The sequence below is a fragment of the Catharus ustulatus genome, chromosome 7 (genome assembly GCF_009819885.2).
Source record: "Catharus ustulatus isolate bCatUst1 chromosome 7, bCatUst1.pri.v2, whole genome shotgun sequence".
Classification (NCBI taxonomy): Eukaryota; Metazoa; Chordata; class Aves; order Passeriformes; family Turdidae; genus Catharus; species Catharus ustulatus.
Genome location: NC_046227.1, coordinates 20,258,594 through 20,280,755, shown reverse-complemented (window position 1 = coordinate 20,280,755; position 22,162 = coordinate 20,258,594). Strand labels below are relative to the sequence as shown.

At 36.7% G+C, this 22,162-nt stretch overlaps 2 protein-coding genes across 8 annotated transcripts in view; both read right to left on the bottom strand.

Annotated features, from left to right (window-relative positions):
• The window catches only part of TTC21B (tetratricopeptide repeat domain 21B), a 38,857-nt gene extending 29,430 nt beyond the window's left edge, over positions 1-9,427 (bottom strand). Inside the window, exons 1-8 of one of the 2 annotated variants that reach the window (XM_033064290.1) lie at positions 9,310-9,427; positions 8,996-9,125; positions 7,938-8,048; positions 6,615-6,781; positions 3,777-3,899; positions 2,174-2,331; positions 1,676-1,760; positions 193-291 (exon numbers count right to left, since the gene is read on the bottom strand). In XM_033064290.1, coding sequence (XP_032920181.1) covers positions 193-291; positions 1,676-1,760; positions 2,174-2,331; positions 3,777-3,899; positions 6,615-6,781; positions 7,938-8,048; positions 8,996-9,125; positions 9,310-9,390 — 954 coding nt within the window. In that variant the 5' untranslated portion in view covers positions 9,391-9,427. The remainder of the gene's footprint in view (positions 1-192; positions 292-1,675; positions 1,761-2,173; positions 2,332-3,776; positions 3,900-6,614; positions 6,782-7,937; positions 8,049-8,995; positions 9,126-9,309) is intronic. The other variant, XM_033064291.1, reaches the window with a different exon arrangement.
• Positions 9,428-10,849: 1,422 nt separating this feature from the next.
• The window catches only part of LOC116998526 (sodium channel protein type 1 subunit alpha), a 91,965-nt gene continuing 80,652 nt past the window's right edge, over positions 10,850-22,162 (bottom strand). For all 6 annotated transcript variants that reach the window (XM_033064275.1, XM_033064276.1, XM_033064278.1 and 3 more), the window contains 5 exons: positions 17,007-17,060; positions 16,528-16,665; positions 15,074-15,178; positions 14,448-14,718; positions 10,850-14,098 (listed from right to left, as the gene is read on the bottom strand). In XM_033064275.1, the coding sequence (XP_032920166.1) occupies positions 12,930-14,098; positions 14,448-14,718; positions 15,074-15,178; positions 16,528-16,665; positions 17,007-17,060 (1,737 nt within the window). In that variant the 3' untranslated portion in view covers positions 10,850-12,929. The remainder of the gene's footprint in view (positions 14,099-14,447; positions 14,719-15,073; positions 15,179-16,527; positions 16,666-17,006; positions 17,061-22,162) is intronic.

Here is a 22,162-nt window from a genome sequence, read left to right as displayed (position 1 = left end):
TAAACATTGTAATTCATGCTGAATATAAGACTAGAAAAACATGGCTACCAAAGCTACATGACTTAATCTATTTCAATTGTCTACAATTTTTGACTTGTTAGTAGACATTTAACATCCGCCTACCAAAAAACAGAACAAAACCAGGATATATAGATTGCTGCATGCTGCTTAAGAAATAAAAAGCATACTCACTGTTCTACTGAAAGCTAATGCCATTTTACAGAATAGCTCAGAATTACGTGGTTCTAATCTATCCAGCGCTTTAATCAGGTCTCCCAGTCTTGCTGAAGCCTTGGAGAAAAAGGAATAATAAAATAAATAATAGAAATAATTTAAAAATTAGGACAATCAAACAGTTTTCACTATAAACTACTCACATTTTTACTATGCACTAATACTTTGAAATGTAAATTCAGAGGTTTTCAGGGTGAGGAGTCAGACTTGAGAATTCCTATGACAACACTTTAGAATAGTAAAGTGACAATAAAGCAGACCATGTGTCCTTTATCCATGCTCAAAAAGGGTGGAAGGCTTGAGCTAAATCTGATGTAAGACACACATGCCCAAAAGCAAAGCACTTCCAAATGCTTTTAACATTAGTTTCTCAAAACACCTAAGGGGATTTTCTGGGTATGCAATAATAAAGTATTTTTAATATGGTTTTAGATGCACCTGAAATGTGTAAATCTAACAGGTCTTGAAATTTTTCCCTAGACAAAGCTCTTAGTTGAGACATTTTACTCCTGAATCTTTAGTTAACACTACATGTCCAGCAATTCCTTCCTGGATGGCTTCACTGGAGTCAGCAATTCTTACTACTTCTCCATATTTCCCATAATTGTGCGTAAGACTTAAATTTGATTGTAAGGAGGTTAATGACTCAGTTCTTTGCAATAATTGAAAATGTGTTAAACAACATAAATACCCTTTCTTCTAGAAATTCCAAACACCTACAACACAATGAAAACACTTCTTTTTTTCTATCTTTCCACTTAAATTATCACAGTATTTTTGTATGATGAGTAAAAATATAGAAAGTTTTTGGTGACAAATTAGATCAACTGTTTTAGAAGTTCCTGAAAAATGGCACAAGTATCGTACATACAAGATTCATGCATATAGACCTGTGCAAGAAAATGGATCTTGGGAGTAGAAGAAAAAGTAGCATAGAATGCTTAGAGCTGAAAAAAACCACAATGATTGTCAAAAAAATGATGAACAAAACACAGGTGTAACAACTACGACCTGCTTCCAAAAATCTATCACTATAAGACCTCATCATTTCCCTTACTTCAATTAATAAAATATTTAAAATAATGGAAGGCTTACAATAACTTATGAATTTATCAAAAGAGCATTTAAACAAAAAAGATCACTTTGATGATTCACATCATCATGATTCAGTTCACTGTCCAAATCAGATTTTGTTTGGCTTGACACTTGTTCTCTGGAAAGATGAAGGTTAATTTCTTTTCCTCGGCATCCAGAAAACACCTCAGCAATAAGCTAGAGTAGCCACTCAAATCAGAATAGGTGAATACACCTCCTTCACATTACTGCAGCACAGAACCAACCAAAGTATACGAGGAGAATACATAAGAAGACAGGCTTTGTAGGGACTAGATGCCACATGCACTAGGTTGTGCTCAACATTCTTCTAATAAAAAGGACTCACCTCAGATATATTTCCTTCCCTGCACAGATGATGCAGGGCCTCCATTCTCATGGCTTCTAAATTGAGGGGATCTTTCTGCAAGAGTCTAAAGCCAAACAAAAGGTCAATATAAAGAAACCAAACCAAACACTTGCTCAGTCATCTACTTTATCCTAAAACAGGAATAGAATAACTTATATTGCACAGTCATTTTACATCATGGATCTCAATTGAAAGCAAAGCTCTTATTTCATGCCTATCTCAAGGAAGACAGGAATGTCATGCCTATCTCCTCCTCCAACCAAAACAGATTCACATATTCATGTAGCATCCTAATGGAATTTCAAGCCTGGGTTCTAATAAAACTTAATTTACTTCAAATTTATTTTAAAAAAACTGATGTAACTAATTCAGATTCATTAACAATGAATGGAAACCTATATAGTTTTGTTTCAAAGAGTCCTTAGGGTGTAAATCTGACAAGAAAATAACTTAGTGGTGTGCTACTTCATACTCAACCTATGTGCCGTTTCAACTGTCTGCTCCCAGTCCTGCAAGGCAAGTTGTAGCTTCATTTTCTTTATGAAAGCAGGAATGAAGTTTGGGAAGATTGCAATTATCTGGTTAACAATGTCCAGAGCTCCTGAATAATTCTGTCGGACTTCAAAATACTGTGCCTAATGGAAGGAAGAGAAGCCATATCAAGAGCCTGTACACTCACACAGGTGAGAAGATTCAGAAGTCCTTTCATACAGAAACCAGGAAAAAGAGCCAGAGAGAAAAAACTCTTTCCTAAAGTAATAGTTTTACTTGAGTATCCAGCACAATTAGACACATTTGCAGCAACCAAACAGCAAAGGATGACATGTAAAGCCTGGTGTGTGTGTGTAAGTGCTCTGTAACAATGGTAATTGCAGTATTTACAACTTACTAGTCAGTTGCAATTAAGAAAAAGACAGACATAGCTGAAAATTGTTTTATTAGGTTTCAAATACTTTTGTATGAAGTATCCCACAATTTTAGGATAGCTAACACGACCCACTGATGAAACATTTATTCAAGCCCTGAGGTATGTAACATATAAAAACCCACACTCTGCAGGTAATTACTGTTATTGCCAGAATTAACAATTTTCTAACTGTAATGAGATTTACAGGGTATTCCAAATACCAAACTTTCAGAAGTCAAGAATCACAGGTTTAAACTAATCCAAGTAGAAATAAATTTAGGACTTAAACCCTGTTTTGCTTTGATGCGTTGAATTTACTTACCATATTCCGGGTGATGTTTAATTTCATCTTTTTAAGACAGAAATGATGCAAACACACCACACGTAGTCTCTGAGTTACCCTCTTAAGCCCTATGAGATTCCTGTCTGTCTAAACCCCAATTACAGTAACTACACTTGACATATACTCTTAATCTAATTCAATGGTCCACATGCAGCCAAGCACACACCTAACCAAATACCATTGTGCACACTCTCCTGAACTTCAGCCTTCTAATATTCATTGAACAATTTTTTCTACATTTAGCTTTAGAATATTAAAAACACATCATGTTATGTTAGTAACAACGTCTGCGATACTGCAATATGCTCTGAAACAGAAAATGGGGAAAGAAAACAATTCATGCCACTCCTTTAATGAAATATAATCATCGATGATTACATGAACACAAATGAACTCACGACACAGACTAATGACAATTAAATAGAATGTTAACAATATTATAAAAAAATCACACTACAGTGTTTAACTATTACATCTTGGCCCACAGCAATTCTGTAAAGTGCATAGGTGTCCCATGCGAAGAGACCACACATTATTACATTTTCAAGTGATTTGAAATTCATTTTGTAAATATAAATACATGCATAGAAAGGTTTTCTTGTGTGCATAGCAGAATTATAACCACAGTACACATTTAGATTGACTGAATTTAATCTATACCTTTCTTTTTACATTGGTGTCTAAAGAACCCTGAAGTACCTACAGGGTCTGAGCTGTATCTCTGTTCCTTGGACAAGCTCATTATGCACTACTCTTCTCTGCATCTCTCCAATCCCTTTACAATACTAAAATAACATTTAGGAAGAGCTGAAATAATGAAGTAAACTTACTTTACCAAGCAGTGCAAAAACATCATTGCCTTCCTGCAGTGCTTCATCAAAGTATTTCAAAGCTTTCTTAATGTGAGTTTCTTTCCCACAGGTGAGATCAAGCCAAGCTTTCAAAATTAAGCCCTGTTAACAAAATACAAATTGGAATTCTTTGCTAACTAGGTAATAGAAAATTATACCACATACAGTAAGTAGAAATGACCTAAATAAAGGACTTCGAGTATCTATTTTAACTACTTCAGGGACATAACCTGTCTATAGCATAACCTAACACTTAAGCAATTTATTCCAGACTTAAATTAATCAAATAGTACATTTACTTACAGAATTAGAATGGCACCAAACAAGTCTAACATGATCATCAGTCAGAACAAAACCTCACAAATGTGATCACATTAGACAGAATATTCTTTTCAAACATTTCAACACAATGTTTTCTTAAGGTTTTGTTTATATGAGACACCGAGAAACATACTAGTGTGAAAAAAAGGGAGAAACTTGAGGTTTTTCTTCTACTTTTATATTAAATTCTTATACTTTCATTATTAAACTTTCATATTGTAAAAGGCAAAACTCATTATATTTCTCAAATCCTCAAAAGTTATTAAAAGAACACTCAAACTTTTAAAAGGTGAAACGTGTCCTTTCATTGAAGAACTTACTACTTATAATGAATGAAATGTATTTCTCTTATGTTACAAACATTAATTATAGCTTAAGTAAATAAAATATATTTTGAAGTGCTGAATTATTTAATCGAATTATAATTGCCATCAAAACAAAAATTTAAAATACAAAATATCACTAGCTCTCTTAGAACAAAAAGAAATGGGTCCTGTATTTAAAATTCAAAGGTTAGTAAAAGAGCCGTATTTTGTAATTTCTAACAATCAGGGTCATGGTTTTGTAATGCAATAGAAACTGGTTGAACTTTATGGACTTGAGCAATTTTTAAAGAAAGGCAGGTGTTGTACTTCTATACAAGGAATACATAAACTATCTTATCAAAATAAATGTATACTAAACAAATCCTATTTCACCAAGTTTAAACACTCTGAATCACCTCTCAAAAAATCTGATATAAACATCTAAACATAATTTCGTATTACGAAACTAGAAAAAGAGCTAACCATAACTGAACTTTAAAAAAAATCTATGTATTTAAATACTAATGCATGTGTCTGAAAAAAAAAATTACAGTAATTTCACGATTATAAGCCGCACCACTTTGACTAAAATTTTTCTCCCAAACCAGAAGTGTGGCTTACATTCAGGAGCGGCTAATATATGAACAAATTTTGGAAATTTCCCAAGCTGGAAGTCCGAGCCAGCAGTGGCCCCGGGCAGTGGGGCAGTGGTGGCGCAGCGGCAGCGCTGCCCAGCCCCGGGGGGCGCGGCGGTGGCACCAGCCGGGCATGCCCCTCTCCCTCCTCCCAACGGCACCGGCCGGGCATGCCGCTCCCCTGCCTCCCGGCGGCAGCGGCGGGCAGAGCCGGGGCTGCTCCCTGGCAGCCGCCCTGAGGAGGGCCGAGCCAGTAAACCCCGTGATCCCGCGATTCTGTTACTAATTGGCAACTTTGTGAAAGTTGCACACGGATCCTTGCTGCAAACAAAAGTGCGGCTAATAATCCAGTGCGGCTTATATATAGAGGAAAAACGAAACGTTGCAGATACCCCGGAAATGCGGCTTATACTCAGTACGGTTTGCAATCATGAAATTACTGTAATTACTTCAAATATTTTTAAATACTTCAGCTGGAAATATTTCACACTAAGCAACGTACCCAGACAATATTTCCTAAGAATAAAAATAGGCAAACAAAACCAAACTACTATTGTTTGAATAAGCAGTCATAAATACTGCTATATTTCACCAAATTGACCTATCCTTAGTCTTTTTAAGAATTACAATATTATTGCTTTGTGATGTCTTCAATTATGTCTTCATTAATAATAAATTACTTCTACATTAGTATAAATTAGCCAGTAAAGTAGGTCTTCTTTAAAATAACTACGAATTTAAATTAATAATCCTCTTTAGTTTGAAAGCTAAGCCATTACTTAAATTATACTTTCAGAAACTAATGTTTAGAATAGTTGCAGATTTCTAACTCATGTAATAGATCAAACATAAAATTATAAATTACAAATTGAACAATGTACTAAACCACACAGTGGAACATTTTTGTTTGATATTACTGTACAGTTATGCACACAACGTTAACAGCTCTGCTTCCAAGTTATTTAATTACAATAAAAAGCCAAATTTTTTATACTTCTCTCCTTGAACTGAAGCTGATACCGCCTTTAAAAAAATAACATAGTAAGTTTTCAGGAACCTCTTTAGAGATTCAAGATTTTAATGAATTGTGATGCTTGTATATAAGTGCCAAAGACAATGCCATATACTTATTCCAGTAAAACCCCAGGCAAATTTTGCCTTTAACAACAGCTGAAAATTTATAACCCCAATCCTCTGACTATTTGTGAGCCTTCAGATTGTATGTCTCCCTCTAGCGAGACTATCATGCTTATTTTCTTACTAGGAATTATGAGGCTTGGTATCAAGTAGCAATACTCACTTTAAAATCTATTTATTGATTTATTAAACCATTATTTATTATTTACTAAGTGAAAATAAATATTAGTCAATAAAAAAAGTCATTATGGGAACTTACTCAGCTGTGTCAAATAAATTTATGACAGTTAAGAAGGGAAGTAGTAGAACACAAAATAGCTCATGATAGCCTCCAAACAGCACTAATGCCATAAATCTAGCTTCACAGTATGCATTGTCCTATTAATGTTTTACATTAAAGAAAGGTAAAAACCAGTTACCTCTTTACCACCACCAGAAACTTTGATCATTCTATCAACATATTCACGGGCTTTGTCCTCACGACCAAGATGCCACAGAAACAAGCCAGCATAGTACAGAGCCTGCTGTCCTGCTGTTTTACGCTGTTCCTTCAGCCTTGCATCCAACTCCAGAATAGCCTCTCGATCTGAAAAGGTTTTGTTCAGAGTTCTTGTTGTCAGCCTCTCAAAATAGTACCAGAGCAGCACATAAGGCAAGGGTTCCAAAAAAAGTAAATACTGTTTTTCAATGTACAGTACAGAAAACATGCAGGCAATCCCACCCAATTAGTAATATTTATCAGGTACAGATGGAAAAGGTAGAAGAGGGCTCCCATTAACACGGTTGAGGGCGAGGTCCCAGAAGTTGGGAAGTCCCAAATGGTGGTTAGCCAATGTGATGTCCATCTAGAAGAAGAGCAGGAAGGAAGATCTGGGAAACTACAGGCCTGTCAGCCTGACCTCGGTGTCACGGAAGATCACGGATCAGATTGTTGAGTGCCATCACACAGCACCTATAGGACACCCAGCCAGGCACTGGGAAAGGCAGGCCCTGCCTGGCCAACTCCATCTCCTGCTCTGGAAGTGGTGAAAGGCTCTCATGAGAGAAAGGCTCTCATTCTCAGAGAGTCTCGAGATCCACAATAATTTTGCCATCCTGCAGTATTAATCCTCAGGTTGATCCATCAGAGCGATGCCATTCATCAGAGCTGTTTCACATCTAATTTTTTAACAAACTGTCAGCAGCAGCTATAAATGTGCACAGTGAGAAAGACACTGCAGCAATAGTTTAATGACTACTCAATGCACCTGATAAACCAACTCTTACTTTGAGAATGTAATTCTTAACAATACCATCCCAGCTTTTACATTGGAGAAAGGAATGCCAAAATTCACAAAATTCTTTTTTCCATTTGTATGGTCAGGAAAACTTGAAAGATACAAATGGCATGGCTTTAAAGACATTTCAAGTTGCAGTTCTGCTCAAAAGTACCAATACCACACATGAATGAACAACAATCACAAGAAGCTTGATTCAATTTTTTTCCTTCAAAGATTTTTCATCATGGTCAATAAGTCAGATCTTGTGTGTTTTATTTTAACATTCACTCTTAGCCTTCAGAGTTTTGTGGTTTGGTATTTTTATTTACAATCTTTGCAAGCATCATTCAACTCAGTAATAGATCCTATGTCAAATGCAAAGCCAGAGTAAACCTTTTTAACTTCAGCAGAACTAGCCTACAACACTCAGGCCTTCACACAGAGCTGTTAAAAACAAGAAACAACATGTCTTAATAGGCATACCTGGATTAGGGCTCTTTTTATGGGCATAAATCAGAGCCATCATTGTACAAAGTGACACCTCCTGTTTGTTTTTAATAGACTCCAACTGTCGAATACTTTCTTGGACATCGCCTAGGAAAAAAAAAAGCACAGAATAAGCTATCACATTTCTCAAGACAAAGTATATAATCATCAAACATCAGACTTAAATTTTCCCTTCTATTTTTTCTTCCATGCATTTGTTTATTATGCATATACCCACTTTCACTTGTTTGTGCAAGTCTTCCAACCAGAAACAAAACAGCATCTCAATGCAAAGAACTTGAATTATGTACTAATTCTACCGACTGGCAGATAGATACAAATGACATTTATTGTTTTATACAGGGCATTGAGCAGCTCCTTTTGCTCCTGTTTCTTTATATAACCAGGATTTTTGCTTATTTGTGTGAATATGTTGAGTATTGGCAAAATAGACAACATCTTGAAAAATGACATGATTCTTACATAAAAACATCTGGGAGTTTGGGAACAGACACACTCCCTCAAAACCAGCACACCTTCCTAGATTTGCCTCAGCCCTCCTGTTAGGTTACTTGTTAATATTTCTGACATCCTTGGAATATACATCTTGCTAAATTAACTTCTCAGAACAGTATAATTTATACAAAGATCCCCTCACTAGCTATTAGCTGTCAGTTTCGCTAAGACAGAGAATACAACAAAATTAACACAGCTGCTTTGAAGGGAAGAGCTCTTAACTGGCAGACACCAGTGAGTTTCTGATCAAATGCAATACGGGCAGGGCTCAAATTCCCTCCAAGGAACGCATTTACCTGACCCATGCTCATGAAACCATGAAGAAGAAAAACACTTGTTTCTCTCGCTTTGGTACGATGCTGTCACTTTCATTCAAACCGGGGAGGAGCGCTGACAGATGTTAACACACGGGTAATATACTCAACGCGGAATACATTCAGGCTAACATCGCTCTTCCCTGCGCGGCGGACTAAGGGCTGAGTTTGGGGAGGCGAGGCAGGGAAGCGCAGCGTTTGGGGAGGAGCGGCCCCAAACGTTACCTGTCCTCAGCGCGCCGTAGGCCCTGTAGAAGAGAAGTACGGGGTCCGCGCCCACCCGCGCCAGCGCCTCGTTCGCCGCGGCCCGGGCGTGCTGGAAGAGCCCCTCCTGGCAGTAGTAATTGAGCAGCGCCTGCGGAGAAAGGGCCGCGGGTCACCGGGGCCAACGCTTCGCCCCGGGGACACCGCGCCCACCGCCCCGTCCCGCCCCAGCCCGGCCGGCCGCACTCCTGCCCGGCACCCCCAGCCCCTCCCATCCCTCCCTCCTTCCCAGCCGCTCCCTCCCTCCGCCGGCGAGGGACGGCGGTGGCGCCCACCTGCTGCACCTCAGCGTCCATCGTCGCTACCCAACGCCACTTCGGGGGGGCTCCGGAAGGGTGAAGACACCGCCGTGCCATTGGCTTGGGCGGGAAGGAGGCGGGAGGGACACGGGAAGGAATCCTGCAGGAGGGCGGCGGGGCGGGACCCGCGGGGCGAGCTTGAGGGGGCGGCATGGCGGCTCTCTGCACCTTGGCGCCCCCTGCCGGCGGGCAGGCGGCAGTGCTTCGGGAGCGTTCGCGGCCGGGACGGGAGCTTTGGGAACGGCTTTATTTCCTTGCTTTTCTTGGCCCAACGTACCGCTAACTGGCCCACATTCCATACATTTCATCATGTAACTGAGCGCTTCAAATTATGGGACACTTATCTTAGAAATAAAATAGCAACAGGGTCACATCAGGTTGAGAAACTTCATCTTTCCCCCCCACCCTTCTTTCCTCCTGAGAATTAGAGTTGCAAAGACTAGTAAATTCAGGCTTTCCTGTGGAGCTGAGAGCATTCTCTGCTATAAGTTCTAGACATCAGTAACAAAGGTTGCTGAAGAGCATTCCTACAACTTGGGTCTTTTTACATACTTTTTAAGGTAACCCATTAAGGCATATTTTGTGCACATATTAATAGGAAAGTACTTATCTTTTAATTTTGATACTTAGTGATTTTTAATCAAAGTTGTAGACCTCATTTTCCATAATGTTACCAACAATTTTACACAGAAAAATGTCCCTCCCTTGAAAAATTTGTGCTGAATTTCAGGGGAAATGCTGTGCAATTTTATTTCTGCATTAGCCACTGAGCAAGCATACAGACTACAACTGCTGATCAACTGGTTTAATATTAAGTTCAGTACTCACCTATGAGTGTATTCACTGTAATCTGTAGGGGAATGCAATATAAAATTATGTAAACATGTAAAATTAATATTTTCAGAAATTCACTGAAGCAACTGATAAGGAACAGGCCCACTTTCCAGATGCATTTGTTTTTCCCTTATCAGTACCCACAAATGGTTGCTTCTAGGAATGGGGTGCTTCTAGAGAGATTTTTAAAATTCCTGAGGGAAAGACCAATGATTTATTTGTTCCAACACCATTTCACCTTTCTCAGAAATGCACTCAAATGTGAGATGCTCTGTAGCCTGCTTGTGAACGGCACCCAGCAAGAATAAACTGGCTCTCCATCCAAGCTGGGAAATGTCATGGATCTAGCACTAATTTCTGCCCTCACATTGTCTTTGTAAACTCTTGAATGCTCAGCTCTCATTCCTGTGACTGCTCTGAGCTCCTGGACACACTCAGGGCACCCCACTGCATGGAGCTGCTGCATGAAGGCACTCAGTGCAGAACTGTTGATACGTGCAGAAGCATCATGCTCACTGTCTAAAGCACATTAAATAAGAACTTCCTAATTAGTGACTAACAAGGATTTTCTTACATGGAAGAACAGTGTAGTTGCTGTAAAGGTTTTCAGTATCCTCTCATTCTGTGGTTTAAAAGCATACCCTTTTTACATTAATGTCAGATAATAAACACAAAAGGAACGTACAATAAAAAATGTAATCTTTATTATTTTGACGCATTAATAATGTTCTTTAGCATCAGTTAGGGTAATAGCATTTTCCTGCATGCAGTTCACTAATACTGATTTAGTCAATAATTTTAATAAAAGTAATCTATATTTAATTTTCCTGTGTAAGAAACATAAAATGTCCTGATGGATTGGATTATACAATTTTGCTACTTTCTCTGTGAAAAAATATCGTGGACCCTAGATAACATTTAGAATGTTCTAGTGCAGCATGAATGGGAAAAAAAATCAGTGAGTAAATATGAGAAAAAATTCAGGATTCTCTGAAAGAAAGGTTGTATCTGAACACTTATGATGCAGGCACTGCTTAGACATTCAATTTGAACTTTAGACCATTTCCCAACTGCAAAAAAACCCCAAAAACATAGCTTTTTAGAAGCAAATTATGAACTTATTTCGCAGAAATTATTTATATGTTGGCAAATACTGTAAAAAATAAGATCCTACAGTTATCCATTCTCTTAGATATATCTTGTTCTCTGGAGTTCTTCTGTGAAAAAGTGCTATGGACTGAAAGTAACAAAAATGCTGTGACATCAACCTGAAGATAAAATTCAGTTCTTGTTTTATGTACATAATGCTGAAAAATAAAATAAAATGATTTTTACAGTATTTATATTTGCTTATAAAATCCTAACATTATTTTCAACAGGTTTAGTAGTTTTCAACATCTGTACAGTTTGGATATACACTATATGCTTTTCACTGAAAATTCAGAAATGTAAAACAAATAAGCTCCTAAATAGCTGCAAAATATTGCTTAATGGTATGGAGGAATGAGGTCTTTTTGAGTAGTTTATTTCATTTAGCTCTGATGTATGGCTTCCCATGTTTAAGAATCCTGGACAGTTAAAGAATAGCAGCATAGGCAATATAAACATGCACTGATTGCATCCAAACTATCTATAATGGTAGATAATACGTAATTTTACCTGTCGAATGCTTGCACACTACACTTATTGTGGTACATATTTGATGCAATAAATGTGCTAAAGTCATTATCTGTTTGCTCAAACATGCACCACAGGTTAAAAATTATTTACATAGCAGAGGGCTTTTCATTAACGTGTACAACATCAACCTTACTGAGAGCTGAAGATGGCTAAACAATACTGCAGGATAAAGCAGAACAACTTTATAGAGGGCTCTTTTTTGATCAATTTGGTGGGCTGAGGCAGATTCATTTAGTATTTGTATGCAGAAAGACATTTGACAAAGACATAATCTATGACTCCAGACCTAGGAAGACATTTGCACCTTCTGAAACTTAATGGTCTGTGCAAAAAGTAAACCATATTTACTATTCTTGTGAGTTGTAGAGGACTTTACAGGCATACTAAGACTTGTCTGAACATGATATAACATGAATACATTAATTAAGCACCTCAAAATCTGTTATTCCTTTCCAGAAACACTGTGCTAAAAAAACCTGTTGTTCTTTATGACTTAATGTTATTTTCATGCATGATCTCTAAGTGCAGCATGCCTTCATGCAAATAATTTCTGTGTGTATATTAGTTGTATAATAGAACACCTGGCCCTTGTACCTGTAAAGGTATACTTAATTCCCTGCCCCAACAGAAGCCCCATTTACAAAAATAGTCACATATAATAAACAACATATGAATAAAAACAAGATGAATCCACCAACACAGCTTTTGTAAAAATATGAAGTATGTGGCAGTTGAAATGCAAACAGTGGGTACAGTTACCATATTGTTTTATGCTAAACACACAAATACTTGGTTTCACACCCCTTTAACTGGTCCCTACAGTCTGTGTAGCCATTTTTTCTCTCCTCTTCAGCAGTGTCAGCTGGTAGTGAGAACAGTAACCTCCTGTCAAGGTTGTTTCTTCTTATCACAGTCACAGTCACTGACAAGGGATCACTGACTTTTAATAGGCACTGACCTTTATTGTACAGTACATTTGTAAAAATTGTCAGTTTGGCATAGACCTCCTTCAGGAGTCCTGTTGACACAAACATAGGCTATGAACTACTTTGCACATATATGATTTTGCTTGCTATTTGCTCTTATTTCTGACCATCTTTATCTTCCTTTTCATGCTTTTCTTTGACTGGCCTCATTACACGATCATAAGAAGGTGGACAAACTGCTGTTGATGCGGTCATATCTGTTTTCTCTGTAAATGAGTTTTCATTTAATTTGTCAATAAGGATTTCATCTTTCATACCCTGACCAGCCCCACCTTCAGTTTTATTTTTATTATAGATAAAGGAAGCTTGTTTTACTGTTCGTTTTAAAAGATGACGTCTGTAAGCACGCTGAATGATGACAGCAGACACCTCCTCCTGTTTTCTTTTCAATGTGGTTGTAATTGGTTCATAGGAAGCTTTAGAAGGATTGGATGCCATAAACCGATCTTCCATCTGTATTCTGAGGGCGTCCATCTCCCCGCTTTCCCCCAGTACACGCTTTGTGAAAGCAAACAAGATGTCAAGGCAGTGAATTCTGTCACCGCTCACCATGGGCAGGTCCATTGCAATAAGCTGGACTTTGTTAGGTTTGGGTAGATGAAGAGGAGGGTCAAGTGCTGCTGCAAAATCAGACAATTTCTCAAATTCCATAAATTGTGTTGCATCAGGATCAAACTTTTCCCAGACTTCATAGAACATCTCAAAGTCATCCTCACTCAAGGGTTCAGCACTTTCTTCAGTAGCAACACCAAAGTTCTCCAAAATCACAGCAATGTACATGTTCACCACTACCAGAAAGGATATGATAATGTAGCTGACGAAGAAGAAAATCCCAACAGAAGGGTTGCCACAGTCACCTTTTACAGAGCTCCCCGGATGAGCCTTGTTAGGGTCACAGTCTGGCTCCCCACTGTTCAGAATTGGGGCGAGCAAACCGTCCCAGCCAGCGGACGTGGTGATCTGAAACAGGCAGATCATGCTGTTGCCAAACGTTTCAAAGTTGAACATGTCATCAATCCCAGCTTCCCTCTTGACATAGGCAAAGTTGGACATGCCAAATATTGCGTAGATGAACATGACCAGGAAGAGCAGCAGCCCAATGTTGAACAGAGCAGGCAGAGACATCATCAAAGCGAAAAGCAGAGTGCGGATTCCCTTAGCGCCTTTAATGAGGCGCAGAATTCGACCAATTCTGGCAAGCCGGATGACTCTGAATAGTGTGGGAGATACGAAGTACTTCTCAATCATCTCAGCTAAGAACATACCTAGAAAAGAAAAAAAAGAAAGGAAAACCAAGGTACATCACCATATCACAACAGAAATTTAGAAACATAGTTTTAAAATTGGCAGTTTTATGTAGCAATTAAAGATATTCTGGAGATTACACTTGCATAATTTCTGTTTTAGCAGTTATAGGTAATATTTGCAGATGCAATACACATTGGATGATTATAACAGTTTTGATGGTTTAGCTAAATTACAAGTTAAAATGTAAAGTGGAATGACATGGCTGTAAATCTTGCAATGGTGAAAGCTCACCATATAGCTCTATTCCAGTAAAAGTTCACCTCCTATTCATTTTACCTTCTTTTTAGTTTAATTGACAAGACTTACCTACTATAGAGAGAATGACAACCACAAAATCAAAAATGTTCCAGCCTATAGTGAAGTAGTAATGACGAAGTGAAATCAATTTCAGAACACATTCTCCAGTGAAAAGGACAATGAACACCAGGTTTATCCAGTATAAAATATTTTCCATTTCTTTGCTTTGGTCATCTGTTTCCACCATCATGGTAACCATGTTAAGACAAATAAGAATCATGATGCTGATGTCAAATACTTGCTGTGTCACAAAATCAAAGACCATGCCTTGGAATTTATTCTGAGGAAGAAAGAAAAAAAGAAACATCCAATGCAAACTGTAATTTATTTTCTTTTCCTGTTAGAAGAAAATAGAAAAACACATGCAGTAAGGCTTATGAGACTTCAATAAAATTGTAACTAGTGGTCTTGAGTATTCAAATACAACAACTTAGTTTAGCCTCCTGTGTTGCATATTCGTATATAAAACAGTTGTAAGTGAAAATAAATTTTTGATTTTATTTTTATTTTGCATTTCTGCTGACTTATCAGTCCCCGGTTACTGATAATTTTCAATCGGCATATTTTTGCTCTCCCTATATCAATAAAAACTCTTTGTAAGTAACTATTTGTCTGATGTGTATAAATAATTTTACCCCTGGTCTTGGTATAGGTTTTTGTGGTTTTTTGGATCCCAGCTTTTTCATTGCATTGTAGTATTTCTTCTGCTCTTCTGTCATAAATATGTCTTGACCTCCAAAGTAAAAACATGAAATCAGAACTGGTTATAATCACATTTATATGCAGTGCTGAAAAAACTCTTAGAGAAATGTGATTGAGTGATGCAAAAATCAAGACTAAATTGGGAAAAATCTCTTAGCTATCAAGTACAGTTGTCGACAATTTAAGCATTTAGTCTAGAAGTCTGGACATCCAGTCCTGTATCTCTCAAAAGAAAAAAAAAAATGCAAGAAACATTTTTTACAGTTATTTTCCTGGAACTCCAAGAAATAATTTCCAGTACCTCTTTTATTTTATAGGAAGAAATACAGTAAACAGTATTTGAGATAAACTCAGTTGGGGCTGCTCAATACTGTCACTTCTGAACTGTGATTTTAGGAAACAAAGGAAAAAGACAAAGTCAGTTTTCAGTACAGGAGTGTGCTTTAGGTATCTCTAGTTTAGCAATGACATTGGCATTGGGGCCCAAAGTCTTCAAGGTTCTTGAGAAGATGGATTATCAGACTTTGGAGAAACTTAGCTGAAGAATTTTGATTAGTTCTGTGTTCAATGAAGTTCTGTTTAGCAAAAGCATGAACCAGCCTTTGTAGTGTGACAGTGAAGATAAAGAAGGAATTATGGGTCTTTCGTATTTCTAATCAAAAGCCATAGTAACCTTGTTTTAGAGACAGTTTGAATGAAAACCTATGAGACTTCCCATACCTCTTGAAATTTTTTCCTTGATAAGAGATACTTGTAGACATGTAATTCCAGGAATGCCAATGCACACATAGGACTGGATACAGTCCTTTATGGATGAGTTATGGGAAGCTTGAAGATGTAGGAATGCATGGACCATAAGCTGGACAGGCTCCCTGGCCATATACCTCTGTGTTTCTACATAAAACCAAAATCCATATCCAAAAAAACCATATCCAGAATTCTTGCTTAGTGTTTCTCATTATTAACATAAGCCCAAAGAAAGTGATGCAGTCCAGTAAAGTAAAAGTAAACTAGTAATTCATAGCTGCTTTGGTCCTTGAGCTTTCATTGCTTTATCTATTTACAGAAAATAATTTTAAAGGTAAGCATCTCCTACTCTGACCACATATACCATTGAGATTATCTACAGCTGGATCAAGCAGGAAGACTTCATGAAGTTGAATCGTGAAAAAACAGATGACTTGAGGAAGACTGAACTGGGCATTGAAAACAAAAGGATCTGTCCCATTCACTAAATGAAAAATCTTATGACGTTAATGATTTTGTCTTAACATACTGCAGCTTTTTCAATTTTCAACAAGCTATGGGTGTACTTTCCATATATCAGGCACCTGCAAAAATTCATTATTTAAGAACATCTTTAGAAGGGAAATGAAACAATACTTATCTTCTTTTTTTGCTGATTGAAGTTGTCAATAATGACACCAATGAACAAATTCAGGGTGAAAAAAGACCCAAAAATTATAAAGATGACAAAATACAAGTACATATACAAGTTGTCTTCATACTTGGGTTGCTGTAACACCTAAGGGAAAAAAAAAGGTGAAATATGATTCCTAAAACTTCATGTGAAAATTTCAACCAAACAAGTGGCAACCTTGCACAAAGTGTCCCCATTATTTTGTATTTGGACAATATTCCTACCACTTACATAAATGTATTTTGTCTATTCCACCTCTTGCTGATAGCACCTGGCAGTTTGCACTCAGTTGTCTAAATTTTGTTACCACAGAATCTCCTACTAATTAGTTTAGTTTTTTCCTTCTATTGTGTGGATATTAATTGCTTATGCAGGATAAATACACACTTGTAGAGAGACAGACCTCAGGAAAAAAAAAGATAATTCAAAATATTTGAAGTACTTACATCTCTTGAGTCAATAGCTGCATACATAATATCCATCCAGCCTTTAAATGTAGCCTGTAAACAGTACACACCTGTTTAAGCATTCTAAAGACAAATCATTTAATAATTTCCAGCAATGCAGTACAGCACCAGGAATAATTAGTAGGATTAGATTTCTAAAGAATTTTGCCTTTTGGCTTTCTATTCAGCTGCTCATCGGATATACTGCTGTGTATCCCATTACTTTGCCTTGATATGAACATTTTAAGCAGTATGATTAACTTCTTTCTGATTTCTAATTACCAAAAATTAGAGAAGGCATTTTAGTTCATCAAATCATGTCAACTGCAAAAGTTGTTGCCACCAATTAACACTAATATTAACACTAATAACTAACACTATATAGTTCCACCATCCCAAATCAGAAAGGGAAACCAAAAATTTCATCATCTCAAAAAAGGTATTTTCCTATAATCAGAATCTACATTGAAAAAATTTACCTGGTTTAATATTTCTATGTTCTCTTTAAATATAATGCAATGTGCTTTGCGTAGCCCAGATGTCTCATATATTCTGAGATAAAATAGTAGGAAGTGTTTTATGTGCACTGAATACTTAATATGCTTCATAAATGACAGCATTTACTGAAATTTTGGAGCTACTTCCTCTGCCCAAAATCTGTAAATTTTTGTATTCGACAGTGAGGTGTAGATTGCTTCATCAGAATGTTCGAAACAGAAAGTAATTTTCTCTGTTGTGGCAATTCTCTTTTAACTAGCCAAGATTTCCAAATAGAAATCACTTGTTTTTTAATCCAGTTGTGCCCAAAAAGACAGCAAAAAAAAGTTAATAGTTCTATGTTGTTTAATCCTCATTAGAATTTTGCAAAACAAGGCTGTAGATCATTCGTTCCTTCATTTTCCTTGCCACAGAGACCACTTGCAGATAGACTCTGGAATGGCACACTCTTCATCCATGGTTTTTGGTCTACCACCATCATCTTGAGGTTTCATTTCTAGTGAAAGTTTCAAAAAGCCTTTTTTATGCAGGAACCTGAAGAAGTTTGGCATCAATTTGAAGTGAACTTAAAATGAGAAGAAATGAGTTTTCTTAAAGGACAGGTCCTTAAAGTTTTGAAACAATGGAATACTGAAAAGAGCATGATTATCCTTAGAATGAAATCCAATGTGCAGCATCTTTCATCCTGGAGTCAACACAGAAAATGTGAAGCTCAGACAACTAGCAGTATGAAGGTGAAATCAAAATGTAGTGTTGGAGGACCAATAAATCAAGAATAAATCTGAAACAAGTAGAAGTCAGCTGAAGAATTCAAAGCCCTAGTGGAATACTTGGACTGCAAGGGATTAGGAAAGGTAGATAAGGTCTATTTACATAATTACATTTTGTTCTCAAAGGCTTTTAATGGTGAATAATCCACAGCCTTATAAAAATATGTATTCTAGCATTTCCTTTTTTTATTTCCTAATATATCCTTTGGTTGCTATTTAAGACTCACTTGTCATAGCTATTACATATCTGGAGAACTGCAATAATCATATTCATACAGCATTTTTACTTTTTGCAAATTGATTGTTGCTGTCTTTTTTAGGTAGTGATCACTGTTCCTTAAATCTTCCCATGCAACTCTTGTTTTCCAGAACAGATCCTCTCCTTATTTTCCTCTGAGTTCTGTTATACAAGTTCATCTGTTGAAATGGCAACCAAAACAGGACTCAGTGTTTCATCAAACAAGGTCTAAACAGGGCGAGATTATCACCTAATGTCTTGCAGTGCTACTTTTGTTGCTCTCTTGGTACACTATTTGCATTTTTTGGAATGCCATGACTTGAAATTAGCCCTTCAGTCTGAAACACATTGAGAAAATAATGGGCACACTTTTACTTCAGAAATATGATGCGAATGATGGAGTGGCACTTGTGCTAAGCGTGTGCTGTTGCCTCAGAATCAGACACAAGATGATCTTTGCATATCATCCTCCAGGCAAAACAGAATTATTGGGGTTTTTTCAGTTTTGTTGGTGTAGCCAAGACTAAGCAGAGTCAATGAAAAAAAATAGACTTATTTTAAAATATTAAGCTTCACCATCATCATTAAAGTACTGCAGTATAAACAGACAGTACCCTTTCAGCTAGTGATAGCTGAACTGAGATGTATTATTATTGTTGTTGTTATTAGTATTATTATTATTGTTGTTCTTGTTGTTGTTGTTAAAAAGGAAACTTGAAAAGAGTGTGGGGTGGAGAAAATAGAAATATAACATTGCTATCTTTTGATTTCTATAATGAGTTTCATAAAACTAAGATATTAAAATTTTTGAAGAAGTTAAGAAAGAGAGTCAGGGAAACCTATTCAATGAAAGCACTATTTCTACTGTGGATGCATAGACCTGCTTATATTTATCTGCAATGTGTTCTCTTTAAGAGAAGATAAGTTATCATTTGTGTATTTTTGTATCCTGAAAGAAAATAACCCAGAAAATGACCAAGGGATCAAATTATTAGCTTCCATTTTGCACATTACTATATAAAATATATTGTATATTCTCATTGACACTAAATTGGGAGTAATTAGTTGATTTCAAAGATTACAGCAGTATAACTGAAGTCAGCATCAGTTCCAAATGTTGTTTTTTTCCACCAAGGAGATTTCAATGACAAACATTCAAATGCAGATTCAAATGTAGTTAGAAAAAGCAACAGAACAAAAATCTCCCATCTCCTTTACTATTCGTAAAAAATAATAGGTTTTTTTCACCCTTCATTATTTCTAATGAAGTTGTAAGTCATGCTGGAGTTTTACCACTCAGTTTCTTTACCAGAAATAGTCACCACAAAGATTCACATTCCCTTTTGCAGATATTATAGCCTCTTGTTTTTAAAATACTAACCTGCTGGAACTTTGAAAGTACCCTAAAGTTTTAGCCTTAGAATTCAGCTTCTGATATTTTTACCATACACTTCAAGAGATGTGTTTTCTTACTGATATTAGTTAGACAGTAGAGTATAATATTGTGCTTTGAGACCCACTGGTTTGCCACATTTTATCCTGGTAAACAGGATATACCCTTACCAGCAGGATAAAAGCAGGCCTCTGGGAGATTTACTTACCAAGGAATCCATACACTAGGTTCAAGTTAAAAGGCATAGGGCTATAAAATTATCAGGGCAGATGCCACATCTCTTTGTGTACACCAACCTCTTCCTCTTCACTCATTGGTGCATGACAATTGTTAAAGGAATTTCTCCAGCAGATCTGTCTCTGCTTTGATGCTTCTCTTTAGGGACAGAGAAATACTCAAGCAAATTCAGACCGAGAAACGAAAAATAAGCTTGAAGATCCACATAAAACAACATGATCTATGCTGTATTATAGAAGAAAAAAAATCTTATAGAAGAAATGTGCACTTATATGATTGATGGCATGAATAATTATACTCCAACTACAAATTATGTAAGAATTCTCGAAAACAGTCTGATCAACAAAGTCCATAAGACTTGGTTTTATCATTGACATGTATTGTTAGACTGTATTTTTGGGCAGAAAAATTTACAACAATGCTATAATACTAAAGATTTTCCACACATATGCCTCCCATGAAAGAAAAAAACCCAAGAAATGTCAACCAAAAATTAGGCAATGTTCTTTTCCTAGGCCACTCATTCAGGAAAGTCATTCACCACCACTACCAAGTAAACTCAAGAAAGAGCTTGTTAGAGAGCTCCTTTTGCTTAAAGTTACTATCACACATTTGCATTTTTTTGAGCCCAGAATACTTCTTTCTGAAATTATCCCTCTGCTTTTGACTGTTTCTATGTGAAATATATATGTTTCTTTTTCGTATCACTCTTAGAAGAGTTTTCTGTGATGAACAGAACCATATACTCCTGGAGACATTAACAAAAAAAACGGTTGCTCACAGGACTCAAATATTTATGTCTTTGCCAGAATAATAAGGCCCTTGGTGCCTTGGTTTGAAGTTCTTTTGGCTTGTTTTCATTTCAATTTTTTGTCATAAAAATGGTTATAACTTTCATTAGTATTCACTCCTATTAGTGATACAGATAGTAAAGACCTACATTAACCAAGAAAAGATGAAGGGATTTAGAGCATTTTTTGCCTGACTCAAAGTGACTCAAAGTGCAGGAGTCGGAGGGCAGAATGGAGAATGGAAATGAAGGGGAATAAGAGGAAGCTTTCTGTATTTCTTTTCTAGCCTCCTGGCCTTGTATCAGTAATTCATGCATTGATACTCTTCACAGAAATTGTTGTTAGAAAAATGACATTGACCTCTTTGGGGTCATTTTCTCAGGTCCAGCACTAGTAAAAGTCTGTGCCTGAGATTGTTAAGGTGGAGAACCAAATGACTTCAGTAGAAAGGCCATTAATGTTCACTTTAGGCAGACAGAAAGTACATCCACTTGTAACCATGGGTTTATAATCACATTTTTCAGGCTCAGTATATAATTTTGGCCAAATGCTAAACCTTCAATAGCTTTGTTCTGACACAATAATGTGTACCTTTAACTGAGTTAAACCTTAGCATTTAGTCTTCTTGCTGCCAGTTGTTTAGGAAGGGTAGGAAGACCTAGGGCTATGACATACCTGTTCAAGTCTCATGTTTGTTTTGACTTGATGGTTTTGGAGACTTATTCTAGAGTTTGATCCAAAGTACATTATGTATCAAATAGAAAATCACCTTATAAATCTTTTTTGATTGAGAAAGCAATGTAAAAATCTCAAACAGATATGAACTGTGAATTATGAATCTCTCAGTTATGGATTGTGGCCTTGTTTTCTTGAAGGTGAAAAACCATAGATTCTCCACATTTTAATGCATTAACTGAAAATCAATCTGATATTATTCTTTCTTAGACCTAGGGCTCTTATCATTCCATAACTGCAAAATCACTACTACTGGCTTACTCATCAAACCCTAAAAGAGGCAGAGACAAGTTTCTGTTTTGTTCAATTACAGAAATGCCCCTGTTACAAGCATTTTAGCAATACAGAAAAATTAGGTGCTATTGTCATGGACATTCTACTCACACAAAAAATCCTCCATCATTAAGTGAGGGTCTCTTGTTCTTGCAAGATCTCTACATTGTAGATACTGCACAAATAAGTAGGTTTGTCCTCTATGAGGGCTAAGTCCCTCT